Source organism: Heptranchias perlo, unplaced genomic scaffold, assembly GCF_035084215.1.
Source record: "Heptranchias perlo isolate sHepPer1 unplaced genomic scaffold, sHepPer1.hap1 HAP1_SCAFFOLD_56, whole genome shotgun sequence".
Lineage (NCBI taxonomy): Eukaryota > Metazoa > Chordata > Chondrichthyes > Hexanchiformes > Hexanchidae > Heptranchias > Heptranchias perlo.
Window position 1 is genome coordinate 4216294 of NW_027139581.1, and position 21415 is coordinate 4237708.

General features: G+C 43.3%; 1 gene segment (V, D, J or C); it reads right to left on the reverse strand.

Moving 5' to 3' along the window:
* Nucleotides 1-280: 280 nt before the first annotated feature.
* LOC137315706 (Ig heavy chain C region-like) lies at nucleotides 281-18964 on the reverse strand. The segment is given in 7 exon segments: nucleotides 281-731; nucleotides 8243-8551; nucleotides 9562-9882; nucleotides 9996-10304; nucleotides 16946-16995; nucleotides 18235-18565; nucleotides 18856-18964. Coding segments are annotated over 7 exon segments (1758 nt in total).
* Nucleotides 18965-21415: the final 2451 nt, after the last annotated feature.

The following is a 21415-nucleotide window of genomic DNA, read 5'->3' on the forward strand; positions in this document are numbered from 1 at the left end:
TGGAACTCTCTCCCACAAAAAGCAGTCGATGCTCAATTAATAATTTTAAAGCTGATTTATTTTTGCTAGCCAAGGGTATTACGGGATCTGGAGCCAAGACGGGTGGATGGAGTTAGGATACAGATCAGCCATGATCTCAATGAATGGCGGAACAGGCTCGAGGGGCTGAATGGCCTCCTCCTGTTCTTGCGTTCCAACGGAATGTTGGCGCATTGGGTCTCCAAAGGGAACATATCCTGCTCCCGACCAACAAAAATAATTCAATTCCCATACATTTGACTCGTTAACAGAAAAAGGGTCTTTATTTGCTTTTAATTAAGGAATTGAAAAAAGATAATCTCATTGACAAGAATTCACGGTGTCCATCAGTACAAGGGAAATGTTCACAAAACTCGGTTTACCGCTCGATTTATTAACCGTTCTGCTCATTATCTTCAAGGGAATGGCTTCATGTCCGACCACACAGGAGTAAGAAGCACCGCTGGTCCAATCCTCCGTCTTAATGGATAACATGCTGTACATGAAGAAGGAGCTACTGTCGTTCTCCGCCATCACCTCAGTGTTCTTGTAGCCGCTGGAATTCAGCGTCTTGTTATTAACGGTCCACTTGACAAAGATCTCTCTGGGAGAGAAACCTCTCACTAAGCAGGTGAGGGTCATAGACCGCTGAGCGGAGATTTCTTCTGCTAACGGGAGGAGGACAAACACAGACGGTTCCTGTGAATTTGGATCTACAGAAAAAAATGTTTGGATATTAATAAGTGAGAGGCGATCATAGAGGGAATAAAGCGCAGCTTTAGGTTGTGAAGATTCACTTTGCACTCGGAGATATCGTTCCCTTGCCTAATTTTAAAAACTCTGTTTGTTGCTTTGTGCACGAGTCACTTAAGGTGACATCTCTCCTCTCCTCTACGTGCCTTGAGAAGGCCATCGTTTGAGAAATGTAACTGAGTGGCTTGTAGATAATTTGAGAGGACAACTCCATCGTCCTGGAGCAAAGCCACATGTGGCGAAGATCGCATAGGGGTGATAGCCTCCCTTCGGATATAGACAGTAAAAGGAAAATGGACAAAAAGTTCGGATTTTTAACAGTCAGTTCAGGAACATAGGAACAGAAGGAGGCCATTCAGGCCCTCGAGCCTGTTCCGCCATTGAATTATAACATGGCTGATCTGTGTCTCAACTGCATTTACCCGCTTGGTTCCATATCTCTCAATAACTTTTATTACAGTATCATAATATGGTACAGCACAGAAGGAGGCCATTCGGCCCAACGTACCTATTCCGGCTCTTTGAAAGTGCAATCCAATTATTCCCATTACCCTGCTCTTTCCCGATAACTGTCCATTTTTTTCATTTCAAGTATTAACCAATTCCGTTTTGAAAGTTACGATTGAATCTGCTTCCACCACCCTTTCAGGCAGAACATTCAGATCATTACATCTCGGTGCGAAAAAAATGTTTCCTCATGTCGCCTCTGGCTCTTTTGCCAACCACTTTAAATCTGTGTCCTCTGGTTACCAAACCTTCTGCCACTGGAAACAGTTTCTCCTTATTTACCTGATCAAAACCCTTCATGATTTTGAACACCTCCATAACATCTCCCCTTAACATTCTCTGTTCTAAGGAGAACAATCCCGGCTTCTCCAGTCTCCAAATAACCGAAATCTCTCATCCCTGGTGCCATTCTAGTAAATCTCGTCTGCACCCTCTCTGAGGCCTTGACATCCTTTATAATGTGTGGTGCCCAGAATTGAACACAACACTCCAGCTGAAACCTAACCAATGATTTATAAAGATTTAGCATAACTTATTTGCTTCTGTACTCTGTGCCTCTATTACAAAAGCCGAGGATCGCATATGGTTTATTAACAGCATTCTCAACTTCTCCTGCCACCTTCAAAGATTTCTGTACGTACAATCCCAGGTCTCTCTGTTCCTGCACTCCGTTTAAAATTCTACCATTTAGTTTATATTGTGTCTCTTCATTCTCCCTCCCAAAGAATGCAACACTTCATACTTCTCTGCGTTAAATTACATCTGCCATGTCTCTGCCCATTTCACCAGTCTGTCTATGTCCTCCTAAAGTTAGTTGCTATCCTTCACATTATTTACATTTCCGAGTTTCGTGTCATCAGCAAACTTTGTAATTGTACCCAGTATACCCAAGTCCATGTCATTAATGTATATCAAAAAGAGCAGAGGTCCTCATGCTGATTCCTGGAGAACACCACTCTATACTTCCCTCCAGTCTGAAAAACTACCGTTCAACAATACTCTTTGCTTTCTGTCCCTTAGCGACATAGGAAAGAAAAGGGGATGAGTTCCTGCGGTCAGTGTTTCCGGAGCCAGGGAGGAAGTTGAAAAGCAGGACCTCAAAGGTAGTAATCTCTGGATTACCCCCAGTGCCACCCGCTGGTGAGTACAGAAATTGGAAGATAAGGCAGGTTAATGCGTGGCTACAGACATGGCGCAGGATGGATGGCTTCAGAGTCTTGGGGCAGTGGGACCAGTTTTGGGATCGGAGTGCAAGGGTGGTGGAAGCAAATTCAATCGTGGCTTTTAAAAAGGAATTGGACAAATACTTCAAGGGAAAAAAATTGCACTGGTACTGGGCAAGCGTGGGGAAATGAGACTAACTGGATTGCTCTTTTTAAGAGCCGGCAGGGGCACGATGGGCCGAATGGCTTCCATCTGAGCTGGAACCATTCTATGATTAGCCAATTTTGCATCCACGCTGCCGCTGTCCCTTTAATCCAGGGGGCTTTAATTTCGCTTACAGGTCTATTATGTGGTACTTTATCAAATGCCTTCTGGAAGTCCATATACACAACATCAACCACATTACCCTCATAACCCTTCCCGTTACTTCATCAAAGAGCTCAATCAAGTTATCAAACACGATTTTCCTTTAACAAATCCGTGATGACTTTCATTTACCAGCCCACAATTTTCCAAGTGCCAATTAATTTTGTCCCGGATTATTCTCTCTCTAAGTTTCCCCACCACCGACATTCGGCTGACTGGTCTGTAACTGCCGGGTTTACCTTTTTGAACAGGCCTGTAACATTTGCAATCCTCCAATCCTCCGGCGCCATTCCCATGTCGAAGGAGGATTGGAAGGTTGTGGTGAGAGCCTCCGTAATTTCCACCCTTACTTCCCTCAGTAACCGAAGTTGCATCCCATCTGGACCGGGTGACTTTTCTACTTTGAGTACTGCCAATCTTTTAAGTACCTCGTCTATCTATTTTTATCCTATCCCATATCGCTACTGACCCCCCTTTTACTGTTACAGTGGCAGCATCCTTTTCTCTCGTGAAGACCAATGCGGTGCATTCATTTAGTACCTCAGCCATGCCCTCTTCCTCCAGATGAAGATTTCTTTTTTTTGTCCCCAATCGGTCCCACCCTTCCTTTCACTACCCTTTTGCTTTTTACATCTTTAGAAAAGACTTTTGGGTTCCCTTTTGTGCTGGCCCCTAATCTATTCTCATATTCTCTTTGCCGCTCTTATTTCCTTTTTCAATCTCCTCTGTACTTTCTGCATTCAACTTAGTCCTAAACTGTATTCTGTGCCTTACATTTGTCATAAGCCTCCTTTTTCTGTTTCATTGTAATCTCTATATCATTAGTCATCAAATGAGCTCTAGTTTTGGATGCCCTTCCTTTCCCCCCGTGGGACTGGATGTGAACCATTACCTCCTTGAAGGCCTCCCATTCTTCAATTACTATTTTGCAAACCAATCTTTGATTCCTATCTACCAGGACTAAGATCCCTATTTAACTCACTGAAATTAACCCTCCTCCAGTTAAATATTTTCACATTAGATTGTTCCTTGTCCTTTTCCATGACTATTCTAAATCTAATGATATTATGATCACTGTTCCCCAAATGCTCCCTCACTGAATCATGCTTCACTTGCCCCACTTCATTCCCAGAACTAGATCCAGCATTGCTTCCTTCCCCGCTGGGCTGGAAACACATTGTTCAACAAAGTTCTCTTGTACACATTTCAGGAATTCCTTCCCCTCTTTGCCTGATACATTGTTACTGTCCCAGCCTATATTGGGATAATTGAAGTCCCCATTATCACTAATCTATCGTTCTTGCATCTTTCCGTAATTTGCCTGCAAATTTGCTCCTGTATCTCCTTCCCATTATCTGGTGGCCTATAGTACACACCTAGTAGTGTAATAGCTCCTCCATTGTTCTTTAATTTGACCCCCCCCCCCCCCCCCCGCGCTCACCTTCATCATCACTTTCCCGTGCTATAATAGTTTATTTGATCAATACTGCCATTCCTCCTTTCTTTCCTTCACTATCTTTCCTGAAAACCGTGTAGGCAGGAATATTAAGTACCCATTCCCCCCAATCTTTGAGCCATGTCTCTGCTATTGCCATTATATCACAGTCCCATGTGGCGACTTGAGCCTGCAGCTCACCAACCTTATTTACCACGCTACGTGCATTTACACACATGCACTCGAAGCTCATCTTAGACTGCCTAATTTCCCCCTGTATGATCCCTCCTATTTCTGAAGTACTCTTTGCTCAAGTGCTATTTGTCCCTCCCAGTCCTCTGTGCACCTTGCTTCTTCTCTATAATATTTCATCCTGGTGCCCACCCTATTGTCAAATTTGTTTAAACCCTCCCCCATAGCAGTAGTTAACTTCCCAGCTCTGTTGAGGTGCAACCCGTCCACCTTGAACAGATCCCTCCTGCCCCACAACTGCTCCCAATGTCCCAGGTATCTGAAACTCACCTGCTGCTACATTTGTCCAGGCGATAGCCTGTCTTATTCGGCTATTCCTTTACTCACGAGCGTTTGGCACTGGGAGTAATCCAGATTTTACTACCTTTGAGGTGCTGCCTTTTAACTTCCTCCCTTGCTCCTGAAACACTGACTGCAGGACATTTTCCTTCCTATGTCATCGGTTCCCACATGGACCATGATTTCTGGCTGTTCCCCTTCCCTCCTCAAAATGTTCTGCATCTCTCAATGTTGTCCTTTACCCTGGCACCAGGGAGACAACACGCATGCAGGACGCACGACGGCGCTTGCGGAAACGCCAGTCTATCTTCCTGAACACAAGAACATAAGAAATACGAGCAGGAGTTGGGCATACGGCCCCTCGAATCTGCTCCACCATTCAATAAGATCCTGGCTGATCTTCAACCTCAACTCCACTTTCCCGCACGATCCCCATATCCTTTGATTCATAGAAACATAGAAAATAGGAGCAGGAGTAGGCCATTCGGCCCTTCATGCCTGCTCCGCCATTCAAAATGATCATGGCTGATCGTCTAACTCAGTGCCCTGTTCCCGCTTTATCCCCATATCCCTTGATCCCTTTAACATTAAGAAATATATCTATCTCCTTCTTGAATACATCTAATGACTTGGCCTCCACTGCCTTCTGTGGTAGAGAATTCCAGAGGCTCACCACCCTCTGAGTGAAGAAATTTCTCCTCATCTCGGTTCGAAATGGCATATCCCGTATCCTGAGACTGGGACACCTGGTTCTGGACTCCCCAGCCAGCGGGAACATCCTCCCTGCATCTAGCCCGTCTTGTCCTGTTAGAATTTTATATGTTTCGATAAGATCACCTCCCATTCTTCTAAACTCTCGTGAATATAGGCCTAGTCGTTCCAATCCCTCCTCATACGCCAATCCTGCCATCCCAGGAATCAGTCTGGTAAGCCTTCGTTGCACTCCCTCCATGGCAAGGACAGCCTTCCTCAGATAAGGAGAACAAAACTGCACACAGTGCTTCAGATGTGGTCTCAGCAAGGCTCTGTATAACTGCAGTAAGATGTGCCTGCTCCTGTACTCAAATCCTCTTGCAATGAAGGCCAACATACCATTGGCCTTCCAAACTGCTTGTTGCTTTCAGCGACTGGTGTACAAGGACACCCGGGTCTCGTTGCACCTCCCCTTTTCCCAAACTGTCACCATTCAGATAATAATCTGCCTTTCTGTTTTTACAACCAAAGTGGATAACCTCACATTTATCCCACGTTATACTGCATCCGCCATGGTAGTGCCCACTCACCCAACTTGTCTAAATCACTCTTTGCACCCTCCTTACAGCTCTAATTCCACCCCAGCTTTGTGTCGTCTGCAAACTTGGAAATGTTACATTTAGTTCCCTCATCCAAATCATTGATATATATTGTGAATAGCTGGGGCCCAAGCACTGATCCCTGTGGTACCCCACTGGTCACTGCCTGGCACCCGGAAAAAGACCCGTTTATTCTTATTCTCTGTTTCCTGTCTGTCAAACAATTCTCAATCCATGCCAATATATTCCCCCCAATCCCATGTGCTTTAATTTTGCACACGAACCTCTTGTGTGGCACCTTATCAAAAGCCTTCTGAAAATCCAAATACACCACATCTACTGGTTCTCCCTTATCTATTCTACTAGTTACATCCTCAAAAAACTCCAGTAGATTTGTTAAGCATGATTTCCCTTTCATAAACCCATGCCGACTTTGTCCGTTCACGTGAATGCCTTCCAAGTGTTCTGTTATCACATCTTTCACAATAGACGATAGCATTTTCCCCACTATTGATGTTAGGCTCACTGGTCTGTAATTCCCAGTTTTTTCTCTCCCTCCTGTTTGAAATAGTGGGGTTCCATTTGCCAGCCTCCAGCTGTAGGAACTGTACCAGAATCCATGGAATTTTGGAAGATGATCACCAATGCATCCACTATTTCAAGGGCCACTTCCTTTATTACTCTGGGATGCAGATTATCAGGCCCTGGGGATTTGTCAGCCTTTAGCCCAAATGATTTCCGAAGCCCATTATCTTTTTACCAATAATTCCCCCAGATTCAAAAATTCTATCTATCTCAGCCTTGAATATATTCAACGACTCAACATCCACATTCCTCTGGGGTAGAGAATTCCACAGATTCACAACCCTCTGAGTGAAGAAATTCCACCTCACCTCAGTCTTAAATGGTCGACCCCTTATCCTGAGACTAAGCCCCTTAGCTCCAGCCAGGGGAAACAACCTCTCAGCATCTACCCTGTCAAGCCCCCTCAGAATCTTATATTTTTCAATGACATCAACTCTCATTCTTCTAAAATCCAGAGAGTATAAGGCCATTCTACTCAATCTCTCCTCACAGGACAACCCTCTCATCCCAGGAATCAATCCAGTGAACCTTCTTTGCACCGCATCGAAGGCAAGTATATCCTTCCTCAGAGAAGGAGACCGAAACTGTAAGCAATGCTCCAGGTGAGGTCTCAACAAAGCCCTGTACAAATTTAGTAAGACTTTTGAAACCCCTATAACAACTGCATTTCTTTCGCTCGCCGTTCAGCCAAGACTTCCATGGTGCAGTGGATTTGCTCCGATTGCACGCAATCCAGCAACAAACTATTAATCTCAGTTTTGAAATTTCCAATTGACCTCCAGCCTCAGCAGCCTTTTGGGGAGAGAGTTCCAGATTCCCACTGCCGTTTGTATGAAGAAATGTTCCCTTGCATCACCCCTGAACGACCTAGCTCTAATATTAAGGTTATGGCCCCTTGTTCTGGACTCGCTCAGTTTCTCCGGTGTCAGCCAGCGAATTTACAGGCTTATTGAGTTCAATTTCGCTACTTGCCGTGGTGGGGGTAAAAGAGTTTCCTCTAATCCAAGCTCTGCAGAGGGGACCGAGAAGTGAGAAAAGCCTTTCGTTCGGAATAAAAGAGTTTCCTCTCCATTTTGTCCATTTACCAACTTTATTGTTTATTCATTCCCGGGATGTGGGCGCCTCTCGTGAGGTCGGCTTTTATTGCCCATCCATAGTTGTCCTTGAGAAAGTGATGGTGAGCCTTCTGCGTGGCCCGCTACAGTCCGTGTAGTGAAGGTACTCCCACAGTGCTGTTAAGAGGGAGTTCCGGAAATTTGAATGGGACAATGAAGGAATGGCCAAATCGGGATGAGTTGTGATTTTAAGGTGAACTTGGAGGCGATGGTGTTCCCATGCACCTGTTGGTAGGGGTCGCGGGTTTGGGAGGTGCTGCCAAAGAAGCCTGCACGAGTTGCTGCAGTGTATCCTGTAGATGGTACACACTGCAACCACAGTGAGCCGGTGGTGGAGGGAATGAATGTTTAAGGTGGTGGATGGACTAAACTATGCCATGGGGATAGACTATGCATATATTTAATGAATAGAAGTCATGTACACGCACTGAGAAGATTCACAATGTGGCACTTGTTGCTGCAACGTCACTGCTCACCTCGTTCCTTGTGTATGGACGCTCTTTTAGGAGTTGGAAGATCCTGATGGCTCACCACGCAATAGAACGTATCCCCACTCAGCCACGCTTGTGTCGAGATGTCTACTTTGCTGATCAGACTGTCGGAGCCCTCGCCAGGTTGGACGGCAATCTCTGATTTTAAAGGCTGCTGTTCTCTGGTCCAGGACACGTTGACCCCATTCGGAGCATCAGACACGACACAGGTCAAAGTCACCGTCGCCTCCAGTAAAACCTGTTCTTGTGATGGTGGCAGAATAGTGACTTCTGGTTCACCGGGTGGAGGACAATCTGTGATAGGAAAATAAATGTGAACCGATCTATTCTCTGGAGAATTGTGATGCGAACGTTCAGCCTTTATTTGATTAAAGACAAGGAAAGTCATTTTTACTTTGGGCGATATGGACTCAGCCTCCCATTATACAGTGCGCCTGATTTTCCGGGCCACTAATCAGGAATGTGACCATTAGTGATTCCCCCATTCCCTGGAACAGTTGTGTTGAAGCACAGCTCTGACGCTCTACTTGCGCACCGCCTGATGTCGGCTCACTGAGAACTAAACTGGGACCAGGTTCGCAGACTGATCCGATGACATGGCCGCAGAGGAATCCCTTCTGGGGCGAGACTCTGGAACGTCTGCAGTGCCCACTGAACTGTAACAGAGGCAGAGAGAGTCAGGCCGTCCAGGAGATGGAAGCAAGTAACTAGATACTCGGTAAAGAAAGAAAGAACTTGCATTTATCCAGCGCTTTTCATCACCTCAGGACGTCCCAGAGCGCTTTACAGACAAAAAACTACTTTTGACGTGTGGTCACTGTTGAAATGTTGGAAACTCAGCTATCAATTTGCTCACAGCAAGCTCCCACCAACAGCAATGTAATAATGACCAGGTAATCTGTTTTAGTGATGTTGGTTGAGGGATAAATGTTGGCCAGGGCACCGGGGAGAACTCCATTGCTCGCCTTCTAAATATTGCTGTGCGATCTTTAAGGTCCACCTGAGAGGGCAGATCGGGGCCTCGGTTTAACGTCTCAACAAGATGGCACCTCCCATAGTGCAGCGATCCATCAGTCCTGACTGGGAGTGTCAGCCTCGATTTTGTGCTCAAGTCTCAGGAGTGGGATTGAACCCACGACCTTCTGACTCAGAGACGATCAATAACATCAATGATATGTTCCTAATAATTGGTGAAATAAGTTATCAGTCCCCCCTTACCCCCACCCCACGGAACACTGACTGTCAATTTAGTTCGAATTTGGCACTTAGATGTATCTGGCCTCAGCTCCCGGTTTGCCTCTTACCATTAGAACTCGTGATATTTTTGCTCTGGATGCTCTTGCTCGCTTTGTGAGTGACGGAGCAGGTGTATACCGCACCGTTGAACCATTCCCTGGAGGTGATTTCCAGCCGACTATTGACGCTGAAGTTGCCGTTCTCTTCACAGGGAGGAGAGGTGACGAACCCGGACTTCACGGGCAATCCGCCCTTCAGCCACTGCACGTCGATGGGTTTTGGTCGGAATCCGGATATTAAACACACGGCCGTTACATGTTTGCTGGATAAGATTTCCTGAGGTGAACTTTGCGTGAGGATAACAGTTGGAGGGACCGCAGGCAATCCTACTGTGGGAATTCAAGGAAACAAAGGTGATTTCACCATTTTAAAATTAAATAATTCTGTATTGGAAACATCTATTATATTTTCACATCTTAGTCGCCATCGAGCTCACACCAACCTCGAAAGTGCAGCTTCACTGTCTCCCAGGCAGAACCGCTGTGCCGAACCACGCAGTAGACTTTGCTGCTCTCCATCTCTGACTCGGGGATCGTTAACTGGCTGCTCAGGGTGTAGGTTCCCTTCTTGTTGAACACTGACGGGTAGGTCATGAATCCACTAGTGATGCTTTGGTCATTTTTGGTCCAGGAAAGGATGGCTTTTTCGGGGGAATAGTTCATCGCCAAGCACCCGACCGTCACCAAACCTTCAGTATTGGGTTCTCCACAGGACGATAGCAGGGCGAAGAGTGTCGGAGCAGACGGTTCAGCTGCGAAAGAGGAACAAATTGAACACAAAAGTGAAACTCCGCGATCACATTTACGTGAAACGCCCGCATGTTTTGAATATCCGCCAGAATCTGCACCAATTGCATCATTTGAGGATCACAAACAACAATGAAAAGTGAGCCTCTGCTGATTGTGAGGCCTGACTTGAAATGGGCTCACCGAACCCCAGTCTGGTGCATCCGAAAGTCCGGAGACAGGAAAGTCCATTCGGTCCATCAAGCTCCATCCACCCAGACTCAGTACAAGGAAATTGTATCATTGACTTCGCCCAACTCCTTGTCGTCACTCCAATAACGAGGACATATTCTACCCCCTCCCTGTTCTCAAATAAAGTTCAGGCAAAAATATTAATATCACAGGTCTGGAAATTCTCCCAGGCTACTCCCTGTAAACGGAGTTTCCACTCCACTTCCCACGAAGCCTCGCAGGCGGAGCGGGAGCAGCTCTGACGAATTTCTCGGCATGTAAGTCTGAATATCCATCGAGGCCAAGAGGGGGCTAGATAAAAAATCAGGCGTATACGTTTAGAGGAACTGTTAGCAGCAGGGATGGAAAGTTGGTTGATCCACAGGAAACACAGAGAAACGGTTAACGTGTCCTTCAGATTGGAGAACGGCTGGAAAGTGAAGTCCTCCTGGTGTCAGTATTCGGGGCACTTCTGTTTACCTACATTCGATGGTTTACACTTGGCGACAGGGAATAAAATCTCGAAAGTTGCTAACGACAAAAAAGTACATGATTTGGCAAGCAGCGAGGAGGAATGTAAAAATCTTCATGAAGACAGAGGCAGGATAGGAGAATGGGCGGGCATGTGACAGATATAATTTAGTAAGTGTGCAGAATGTGGGACTGTATACTCAGGGATATGAAATTAAGTGTTCGGATATGCAAACAGATCTAAAGTGCGAATATATAATTCTTTAAAATGCGATTGTACACCAACAACATCTTGCATTTCTATCGCGCCTTTATCGTTGTAAAACGTCCCAAGGCGCTTCATAGGAGCGATTATCAAACAAAATTTGACACTGAGGCCCATGAGGAGATGTTAGGACAGGTGAACAAAAGCTTGGTCAAAGAGGTAGGTTTTAAGGAGCTTCTTAAAGGGGAGGGAGAGGTCGAGAGGCGGAGAGGTTTAGGGAGGTGATTACAGAGTTTAGGGCCAAGACAGCTAAAGGCACGGCCACCAATGGTGGAGCGATTAAAATCGGGGACACGCAGGAGGCCAGAATGGAGGAGAACAGAGACCTCGGGGGTTTGTAAGACTGGACGAGGTGACAGAGATACGGAGCGGTGAGGCCCTGTCGGACTTTGTAAACAAGGAGAAGAACTTTAAAATCGAGGCGTACCCGGACCGACAGATAATGGAGGTCAGCGAGCACAGGGATGATGGGTGAATGAAACTTGGTGCGAGTGAGGATACGGGGGCAGCAGAGTTTTGGATCAGCCCAAGTTTATGGAGGGTGGAAGTTGGGAGCGCAGGGGAGCATTGGAATAGTCAATTCTAGAGGCAATAAAGGCATGGATGAGAGTTTCAGCAGCAGAAGAGCTGAGGCAGGGGTGGAGACGGGTGATGTCATGGAGGTAGAAGAAGGGGGTCTTGGTGATGGAGCGGATATGTGTAATATATTTGTAACTTTGCTAAGGGTCATTTCAGTAATGTGGCAGGGGCAGAAACCTGATTGGAGGGGTTCAAATTGGAGGAGTTGCGGGAAAGATGAGGACAGAGACTTGGGAGGCGACAACACATTCAAGGGCCTTGGAGAGGAAAGGGAGGTTGGAGATTGGGCGGTAGTTTGCAAGGACAGAAGGGTCAAGTGTGGGTTTTTTTTTTGTAGGGGGATGATGAGGGCGGATTAGAAGGGGAGGGGGACAGTACCTGAGGAGATGGAACCGGTAACAATATCAGCTAACATTTATCGTTAACAATATTAGCTAACACTGGGGCAGGAAGGGAAGTTTGGTGGTCAGCAGTTTGGTGGGAATAGGGTCGAGGGAGCAGGAGGTGGGTCTCATGGACAGGATGAGAAGTGAGATATTTAAATCATTCTTTGGCAGCAGCGCAAAATCGACGATAACGAATTGCAGCCCATTTTGCAATAAAACCAACTTTCTTTTCTATTTAAATGAAGAGGAATTTGTTCAGTGTGGCTGTGATATAGGGGCAGAAATCCGCCTTGGGCAGTGGGGCAAAGGGGGCGGTATCGAATCGGCCGCCTGTTTGTCGCCCCGCCTGATATTCTCTCCCATTGAAGTATAATGGGACGTTGTTGCAATCCCGCCAGTTGTGAGCTACCGCCCATAGGGTATCAATTCATCATGGTCTGTGGTGCAAAACGGGCGACAGCCAATCGGTGACCCGTTTTGCATTGCCTTAAATGGAAAAGAAACTCGGGCAGGGGGAAAACGAGCTACCGATTGGCTGTCGTTGATTTTGCATTTCTCTCTCATGGTCTAAAGAACGGTTAATAGAGAAATAATGTCACCTCTTAATGTGAACCCTTTCTCTCTCATGGTCTAAAGAACGGTGGAGAGAAATAATGTCACCTCTTAATGTGAACCTTTCTCTCTCATGGTCTAAAGAACGGTGTATAGAGAAATAATGTCACCTCTTAATGTGAACCTTTCTCTCTCATGGTCTAAGGAACGGTGTATAGAGAAATAATGTCACCTCTTAATGTGAACCCTTTCTCTCTCATGGTCTAAAGAACGGTGCATAGAGAAATAATGTCACCTCTTAATGTGAACCCTTTCTCTCTCATGGTCTGAAGAACGGTGTATAGAGAAATAATGTCACCTCTTAATGTGAACCCTTTCTCTCTCATTGTCGAAAGAACGGTGTATAGAGAAATAATGTCACCTCTTAATGTGAACCCTTTCTCTCTCATTGTCGAAAGAACGGTGTATAGAGAAATAATGTCACCTCTTAATGTGAACCTTTCTCTCTCATGGTCTAAAGAACGATGTATGGAGAAATAATGTCACCTCTTAATGTGAACCCTTTCTCTCTCATGGTCTCATGAACGGTGTATGGAGAAATAATGTCACCTCTTAATGTGACCCCTTTCTCTCTCATTGTCTAAAGAACGGTGTATAGAGAAATAATGTCACCTCTTAATGTGACCCCTTTCTCTCTCATTGTCTAAAGAACGGTGTATGGAGAAAAAAATCCCACCTCTTAATGTGAACCTTTCTCTCTCATGGTCGAAAGAACGGTGCATAGAGAAATAATGTCACCTCTTAATGTGACCCCCTTTCTCTCTCATTGTCTAAAGAACGGTGTATAGAGAAATAATGTCACCTCTTAATGCGAACCCTTTCGCTCTCATTGTCTAAAGAACGGTGTATAGAGAAATAATGTCACCTCTTAATGCGAACCCTTTCTCTCTCATGGTCGAAAGAACGTTGTATCGAGAAATAATGTCACCTCTTAATGTGACCCCTTTCTCTCTCATGGTCTAAAGAACGGTGTATAGAGAAATAATGTCACCTCTTATTGTGAACCCTTTCTCTCTCATGGTCTAAAGAACGGTGTGTAGAAAAATAATGTCACCGCTTAATGTGAACCCTTTCTCTCTCATGGTCTAAAGAACGGTGTGTGGAGAAATAATGTCACCGCTTAATGTGAACCCTTTTTCTCTCATGGTCTAAAGAACGGTGTGTAGAGAAATAATGTCACCGCTTAATGTGAACCTTTCTCTCTCATGGTCTAAAGAACGGTGTGTGGAGAAATAATGTCACCGCTTAATGTGAACCTTTCTCTCTCATGATGCACCGAGCAACTTCTCCCATTTGCTTTCTTGCTGTAATCAAATATTGGGCCAAGTTTCGCGGTAATTTCTGTTTACTCCTAATGTCCCGTTACTTCAAGATACAAAAATAATAATAATATCAACAACAATAATAAAAGTAATACTAATAATGTGGTAATAATAATATTATTCATAACAGCTACAATAATAACTATTAATAATGTCAGCCAAGAAACGCCTTGTAAATGCGGGTAGGACCTTTGGACCAGAACTGTTCCCTGTCCTATTCTCCCGCCGCCCTCAACACATCTGAGTCCGGGGTCTCTGTATTATTTGTTGACCGACTGGCTCGGGTCTCAAATCACCAACACGGATGAGCTGCGTCACCTCTATTTGCTAAACTAGCGCCCTTCCGTTTCTTAAGTGATCTGTACCATAGCCTCGACTGCAGAGAAACTGTTCAATAAAACACTAAAGGTAGATTTTTGTCTTCGCTGGCTGTGTATTAAGGATAATCTCAGCGTCGCGCTGAACAACAATCTGGGGTGGGGGGAGGGGGTAGGGAAATCTGATCGGGAAAACTGGACGTCCCTCAGAATCAACCTGATCTTCCTCCTATTTAAACTAATGGAAGTAAAATCGGGAGAGTTTTGTAGCAGGTCTGCAATCCTCTCCACTCAAATTTCCTCTCTGTGCACAGAGCAGGGATTGTTTAACGCCCGGGCGGGAATCTATATCTTGCACACTTTAACTTCGAAATGTGGAATTCAGTGTAATTCAAGTTGAACTGAAACTACACAAGGATCCGTGCAAAACAGAGCAGCGCTTCGTTTAATTATCAGAGACGCTGAATATAACGGAGCAATTGGAGAAAAGAGCCTTTGGTTCGAACTTCCAACTTCGGCGGGAGCGTAATTCAGGGAAAACCAGGCGTTGTGTCATTCGGAGAGCCCATCCGCTACCGCCCGTTTTATGCCCCGCACAAGTTGAATTTTACCTCCAGAGTGCGGAAAATAAATTAATGTTGATATTAACGTCATTTTATTTAAACAATTCTGTTTGAAGTTTAAAATTGTTTCTAGTTTCCTTCCAGCCTTACCAGGTCCGTAGTTTTTAAAATTTAATTAACTAATGTAATTAATTTAACGAAGATCATTTTAACAATTCTGCTTAATTTCCAGCAATATCCGCATCGCTGCCTCCAACCTTATAATTTCCTCCACTCTGCCTAGTTTATTTCTTGTCTATTTCCAACCTTGTGAAGTCTGAAAGTTCTTTGATTAAAATATATTGCTGTTAATTTTGACTTGGTGGGACAGTGTAAAACTGGTGATTCACGTCATTGGAAATAAAAGCCGGGAGAGATGTTAAACGCGCTGTCGACTCCCCAGCACCCGTTTCGCACTGTCGCCAAAGTCAAAATTACCCCCATTCATTTTATAAATTCTGTTTGGCTTCTATACCAGTTTATCTCGTTCTGCCTATGATTTTCCACACTTCTTTAGTAAAGCCTGTCTCACTACCTAAAAGAGCCAACATTTTTGTCCAGTTTACTGACAATAAAACTGCCTCCATTGAAGAGTAAGTACTTAACAAACCAAGAGCTATTTTAAATTGAAATCTATCCAGCCACAGGCTCCACATTGTTCATTAATTAAATATAATATATAAAATCATCAAGACGAAACCAGGATACAGCAACTAATTAAAATCTGCAGTGAGACCTTATGGAGCTCAATCACAACTGAGTAAGAAAGGCGGTGATTTGTTCATAATAGATTGATTTTTCTGCCATCTCTGACATTTTCTCCTGACGGTGTTGTGTATGGTACAATTGTGGAAGGCGGTTTGTGTTTAATTGATTATATTGTAAGTTAATATTGATATTAGTTGATGCTGTATTAAATTATAATAAAATCCAATATTAATTTTAAACCTGCTTCTGCCCGCAACCTTGTGCATTGTGGAAATGTTAACAAAATTTTCGTGACCGATATTCAATATGATCGAATCGAATATTATACTAATAGATTAATACATTAGTTTTATGTAAATAAAGGCACAGAGATTAGTTTTAAATTACGCAGCGAGTTGTAATGATCTAGAATGCACTTTAAGGGCGGTGGAAGCAGATTTAAAAGTAACTTTCAAAAGGGAATTGGATAAATACTTGAAGGGAAAAAAACAGGGCTTTGAGGAAAGATTGGATATCTCTTTCAAAGAGCTGGCACAAGTACGATGGGCCGAATGGCCTCCTCCTGTTCTGAACCAACTATGATACCATGATTCATCTAGCCTCTAATAATATTATGCGCTGTCTCTCCACAATTAGAATCTCTGTAGTTTTCTGAGCTCACTGAAACAATATAGACTGCGGATTTTCACAGTGTCTTTCACATGATGGAGTCAGGAGTGGATTTTCAAGCAGTTTTCCATACGGCCGAGCGAGTACTCGACACTCAGAAAGAATTTCAGTATATCCTGAAAGTAGCCCGATGTACATGATCTCGGACTGAGCCCAAAGCATTTGGGACGACATTATAACCGAGAACTGCATTAGCCAGATGTTATCAAATTAAACATTGCAGAAACAAAAATAAACGCAGTTCAGCATCAGGTTTCTAGTTTCAAATAACCCATACTAGCAGATAAACAAGATCCCACAATAATCAAGGAGAAATGCAGGACTAAAACAGCTGCTTTGATCTATAAAAACTCAGATGCACAATCAAAAGTTACACACCAATAAATCGAAGGAAACAGTGCCAACTTTACAGGATCGTGGAAATAATTAACTCTTAAAACCAAACGAAATATAAGATTAAACATACAAATTAAACACTGCTACTAAATTAGTGCATGTTTCTTACCTGCAGTCACCGTCACCATGGTCCCTTGTCCCCAGTAGTCGAAGTAATCACTGTGTTACATTCCTTCACCTGGGTCACACAATAAGGGGCTCTGCACACGGTATAGAAAACAGTCTACATTATTTTAAGTTTTGATATTCCAGAGGCAAGGTAAAGTTACGATAGATTGATGTGATATTAAAAATCATTATATATGGTAACAAATGGTTCCATTTGATTGTTTATAAATTACTTTGATATTTGCTATGTCATACATTAGTTGATGAACATGTTTCGAAACGCCAACAATTTAGTGAAGAATTGTTATAGTTGATCTGCCGAATCCTTGCCAGGACTGCAGTGCGAGATAGCAATACATGAATATTACTTTAATATATTCGCAGTTGTATTCCAGCCGGAGCACTGCCCCAGTTTCACCCCATGAGTGTTGAAAGGGTTTTTGTATTGACAATTAATGCTGTGCCACCCAGGTATACACCATGATACACACCGTGTCAAATACTTCTGCCAACATATAGCTTTGGTATGTAGATCTAAATTCCAAACAGCTTCCAAAAAACTCGACTCAGATTCACCAGTGGATGCATTAATGTGATGCTTGTATCAGTATAACTTGTTATATGTTTATAAAAAGCCACGTTTTACTGTTAAGACACACAACCAGTCTTTGCATGGAATTTAAATTCGTCAGTTCAATGTACCCTTTATATCTGGTTTTATAAACTTGGAGATATTTCTGACAGTGATATATATGGAATGACACTAATGTTGCTGTTCATGATGGTTTTGTGATCACAGATTTCAGCAGGATCCCGCTCAGTGTTACTGTATGACGAGATGTCGATATGAAGCACTGTGGATCCACTGTAGTATCACAATGACACACGCCAGCACAAATACTGCACTCGTTCTCTGTTCAGCACTGTCTGTCAAAATTCACTTTCAAAAAACCCTTATTGCGACTGCAACCTGACTAGAAGTTCACTCAGGGTGAGAGAAAGAGAACACATCTGTGCACATCAGCGACCAGTGGTAGAATATATTGAAACAAGTATTAACTTCAAATTTCCATTCCTCACACATAGAAGTGCTGGACATACAGCAGAGTCCCTTCTCCTCATTATTGCAACAACAGTTCATATTTTATATCAGTTAACTGTCCTTAAACGAGATGCTTTGGTAAGAAATACCTTCTATTTGAAAGTACTACTATTAACATTGTACTTTATTTAATTACTAACCGTCAGGTTATAGTGGGAACGGTTGGATTTCTCCTCCTGTTTTTGTACAGGTCCAGCCCCGGTCTCCCTCCCCGTGGGTCTCTTGCACAGTAATACATGGCGGTGTCTTCGGTCTTCAAATTAGTCATTTTCAGATAAAAGGTCGTGCTGTCTTTGGAAGGGGTGAATCGATCTTGAACTCCGGGTGCGTAATAATTCGTATGTGCGGGGCTAAGATAGCTCAGTAACCACTCCAGCCCTTTCCCTGGAACTTGCTTAACCCAAGCCATGTAATAGCTGTTGATATCGAACCCAGTCACCGAACAGGACAGTGTCTGAGTCTCCGTGGGCTTTGCGGTAACGGAATCCGATTGAGTCAGCACGATGTTGCAATGGACATCTGAGAGTGGGGGAGAAAGATCGGATGTCAATTAAAACAGGCAAAATTATAGATAGTCATAAAAGTAAAACAGAATATTTAAAAGCGAGAGCTGGGTTAATCATCCCTCTTGTCGTTCATTTTTTATACAATATCTAGAACGAATTATTGAAGGTTTAATTTTTTTGTAATGCTGGAGAACTGATAAATCGGTTCTTTCCTGACGTATTTGCAATTTCGCTAAGATAATCTTCACATTACAATCAGAGGAATTTCTCCCACCCAGAGCTGAAAAGGGAAAGAGTACTCACAGGTAAAGTAAGACAGAAGTAAACAGAGGTAGAAGCCAAGCGCCATCGTTTGCTTTCTTGATCAAACCCTCTGCTCCCCAGAACAGCCTCCTGATTACTGACCTGAAGCCGAGCGCTCCACTATTTAAACTGCCTGGAGCTCCGTGATCTGAAGCCCGGGGCTGGAAATCATCCGCCTCCTTCAGCAGTAGTTTGGCTCCTCCTCTCTTTTCCTTTCTCAGCTCAACGATCTGATTTTCGATCAACAAAAAATTAGCACCAATAATCCATTTTCTGTGCTCACCTCTCAAAATTACATTTGCTTTGTATTGGCTAATTATCGATCTCGATAATACAGTTAATCCAAAACAAATTTAGTTTAAAAGATAGTATAAGGAATCTGATTCTCCCCACATTTTTATTCCCTGTACTGTTGGTGTCAGTGAATAGAATGCAAAAGGAGAGAGGAAGTGATTAATATTGTACCAATTCTACAGATGTTTAACAAACTTTGGGAAACTGGTGCCTTTATTTTCAGGTATCAGATATCGTTTCCATGCAGTTCTTTACTTAACGTGAGCTCTCCCCATCACTCGGGCCCCTGATACTAACTTTACTATCGGTAGTGGGGTAAAGTCACTCATATTGAACGATTGTAAATTGTGAAGCAATCCACCTGTCTGTGCAGGAGATTACACAGTTTCTCCAAAACTGTCACCCTCAGAATTAAATTCTCAAACGCCTTGCTTTCTAATGAGAATTACCGTATTGCACATTGTAAAGGTCCTGAACACGACAAAATTAAAGACTATTGAAACGTGTGAAACAAAAAAAAATAAACGGAGATATTGTTTTATTAATGTTAGATAGATTTCTGAATTTTTACAAGGAAAGTGAGATTATTATTTCACATGTTCTAGCTAAAGGTCTGATCTTTGATCCATTGTTGGATTAATCAGAGATGCAGCTGTTTTGGTTCCAGTGAACGTGACTCCCAGCGCTGGGTAGAATTCGTGTTGTGGGCAACAGTTAACTTGTTTCCAAATCTCTCTCTCTCTCTCTCTATTTCTCTCTGTCTCTGTCTCTGTCTGTCTGTCTATGTCTCTCACTCACACGCATACACACACACACACACACGTGTTTTTATTTCTATCGCAGAAACTGTACATGTAAATTAATTTCAAAATTTACAGCGCCTCTGCTCACTTTTGATTCCAATTAGAAATCTCCGGAACTGAATAATTAAGGACAGATTCTGCGCGCTGTGCAATTTAATTACACACAGTCAATGATGTATATATACTTTTTATGTGTATATATTAAACATATGATATTATATATGGTACGTTCCCTGGAGATAGATATATATATACATATATTTCATGTTTTAAATTTAACGTGAATGCAGTGTTGGAATTACAGTCAGACCAGATCTGTGTGTAACTATATTTCCCAGTCTCAGTGTTCGTTGCTGTTGTTCGCTTTGATTATAAACGAACAGCTTTCAGTATTCCCGAGTCCTGTAAAGAAAGAATAATTTCATAAAATGCTTGTATTTTATCGGTTATTCTGTTCCTCATATCAATAACCGCCTGTATATTTTTGCGGAAGTAGCACATATTCCCCAGCCTACTGCCGGATTACAGTAGGTTATGGAAAATATCAAGGCTAGAATGGTCTGTACTCGGAATTGAAAATTATTTCGATAATATCTCAAGGTTCTTACATTCTATAATCGCATTTTATGATATTGTGCAGGGGGGATTTGCAGACAATTAGACTTTAGATGTTATCGCATGTTAAAGACGTGCTTTTGTTGAGTAGTTAAACCTCGTTTTGTTTAAACCCATACTCAAGCCATATCTGTAAAACATTCCTTGGGGGAAGTCCGTCTTACTGTTGTCAGGAAATGGCGAAAACTCACAATGTAATTTACAAGAAGCATCTGCGGGTTCTGTGGAGTAAATCAATGAGCTGTTTCCTGAGAACTGACCGCAGAGCTGAAAGCCGAGTTCAACCTCCATTCATTGTGAGTAAAGCCGAAAGGTACACAGATCTCCCCAGCAACAAATGATACTTACGTTACAACGAACCCCATTGGTTGTATTAAGTTGTATTTAGCTGCCTTAGTTCTTTGCCGACCTGTTTTATAAGCATATCATGTACTTCTTCCATTGCTCTCCGTCTCAAATATCCCATCCAATTCATCACAATCTATCTCCTTCAATTACAATATAAAATTCTGTCATATCTGCCCTTAGACTGAGTTCACAAATGAAAATAGGTCCAACTCCTTCAGCCCAGCCTGATACCAAAATACCCTGAGACTGGGTGTCATTTTACTTGCCCTGGTCTGCACCTCCTTAGGGCCATGATGGTCCCCTCTATCTCCCCTCTATATAACCCCCTAAATTCCTCTCTATATTCCCCTCTATAATCCCTTCTATGTTCCGTCTATTTTCCACTCAATATTCCCCTATATATACTCCTATATATTCCCTCTATTTTCCCCTCTATATTCCCCTCTATATTCCTCTCTATATCCCAGTCGAAAATGCCCCTCTATTTCACCCTCTATGGT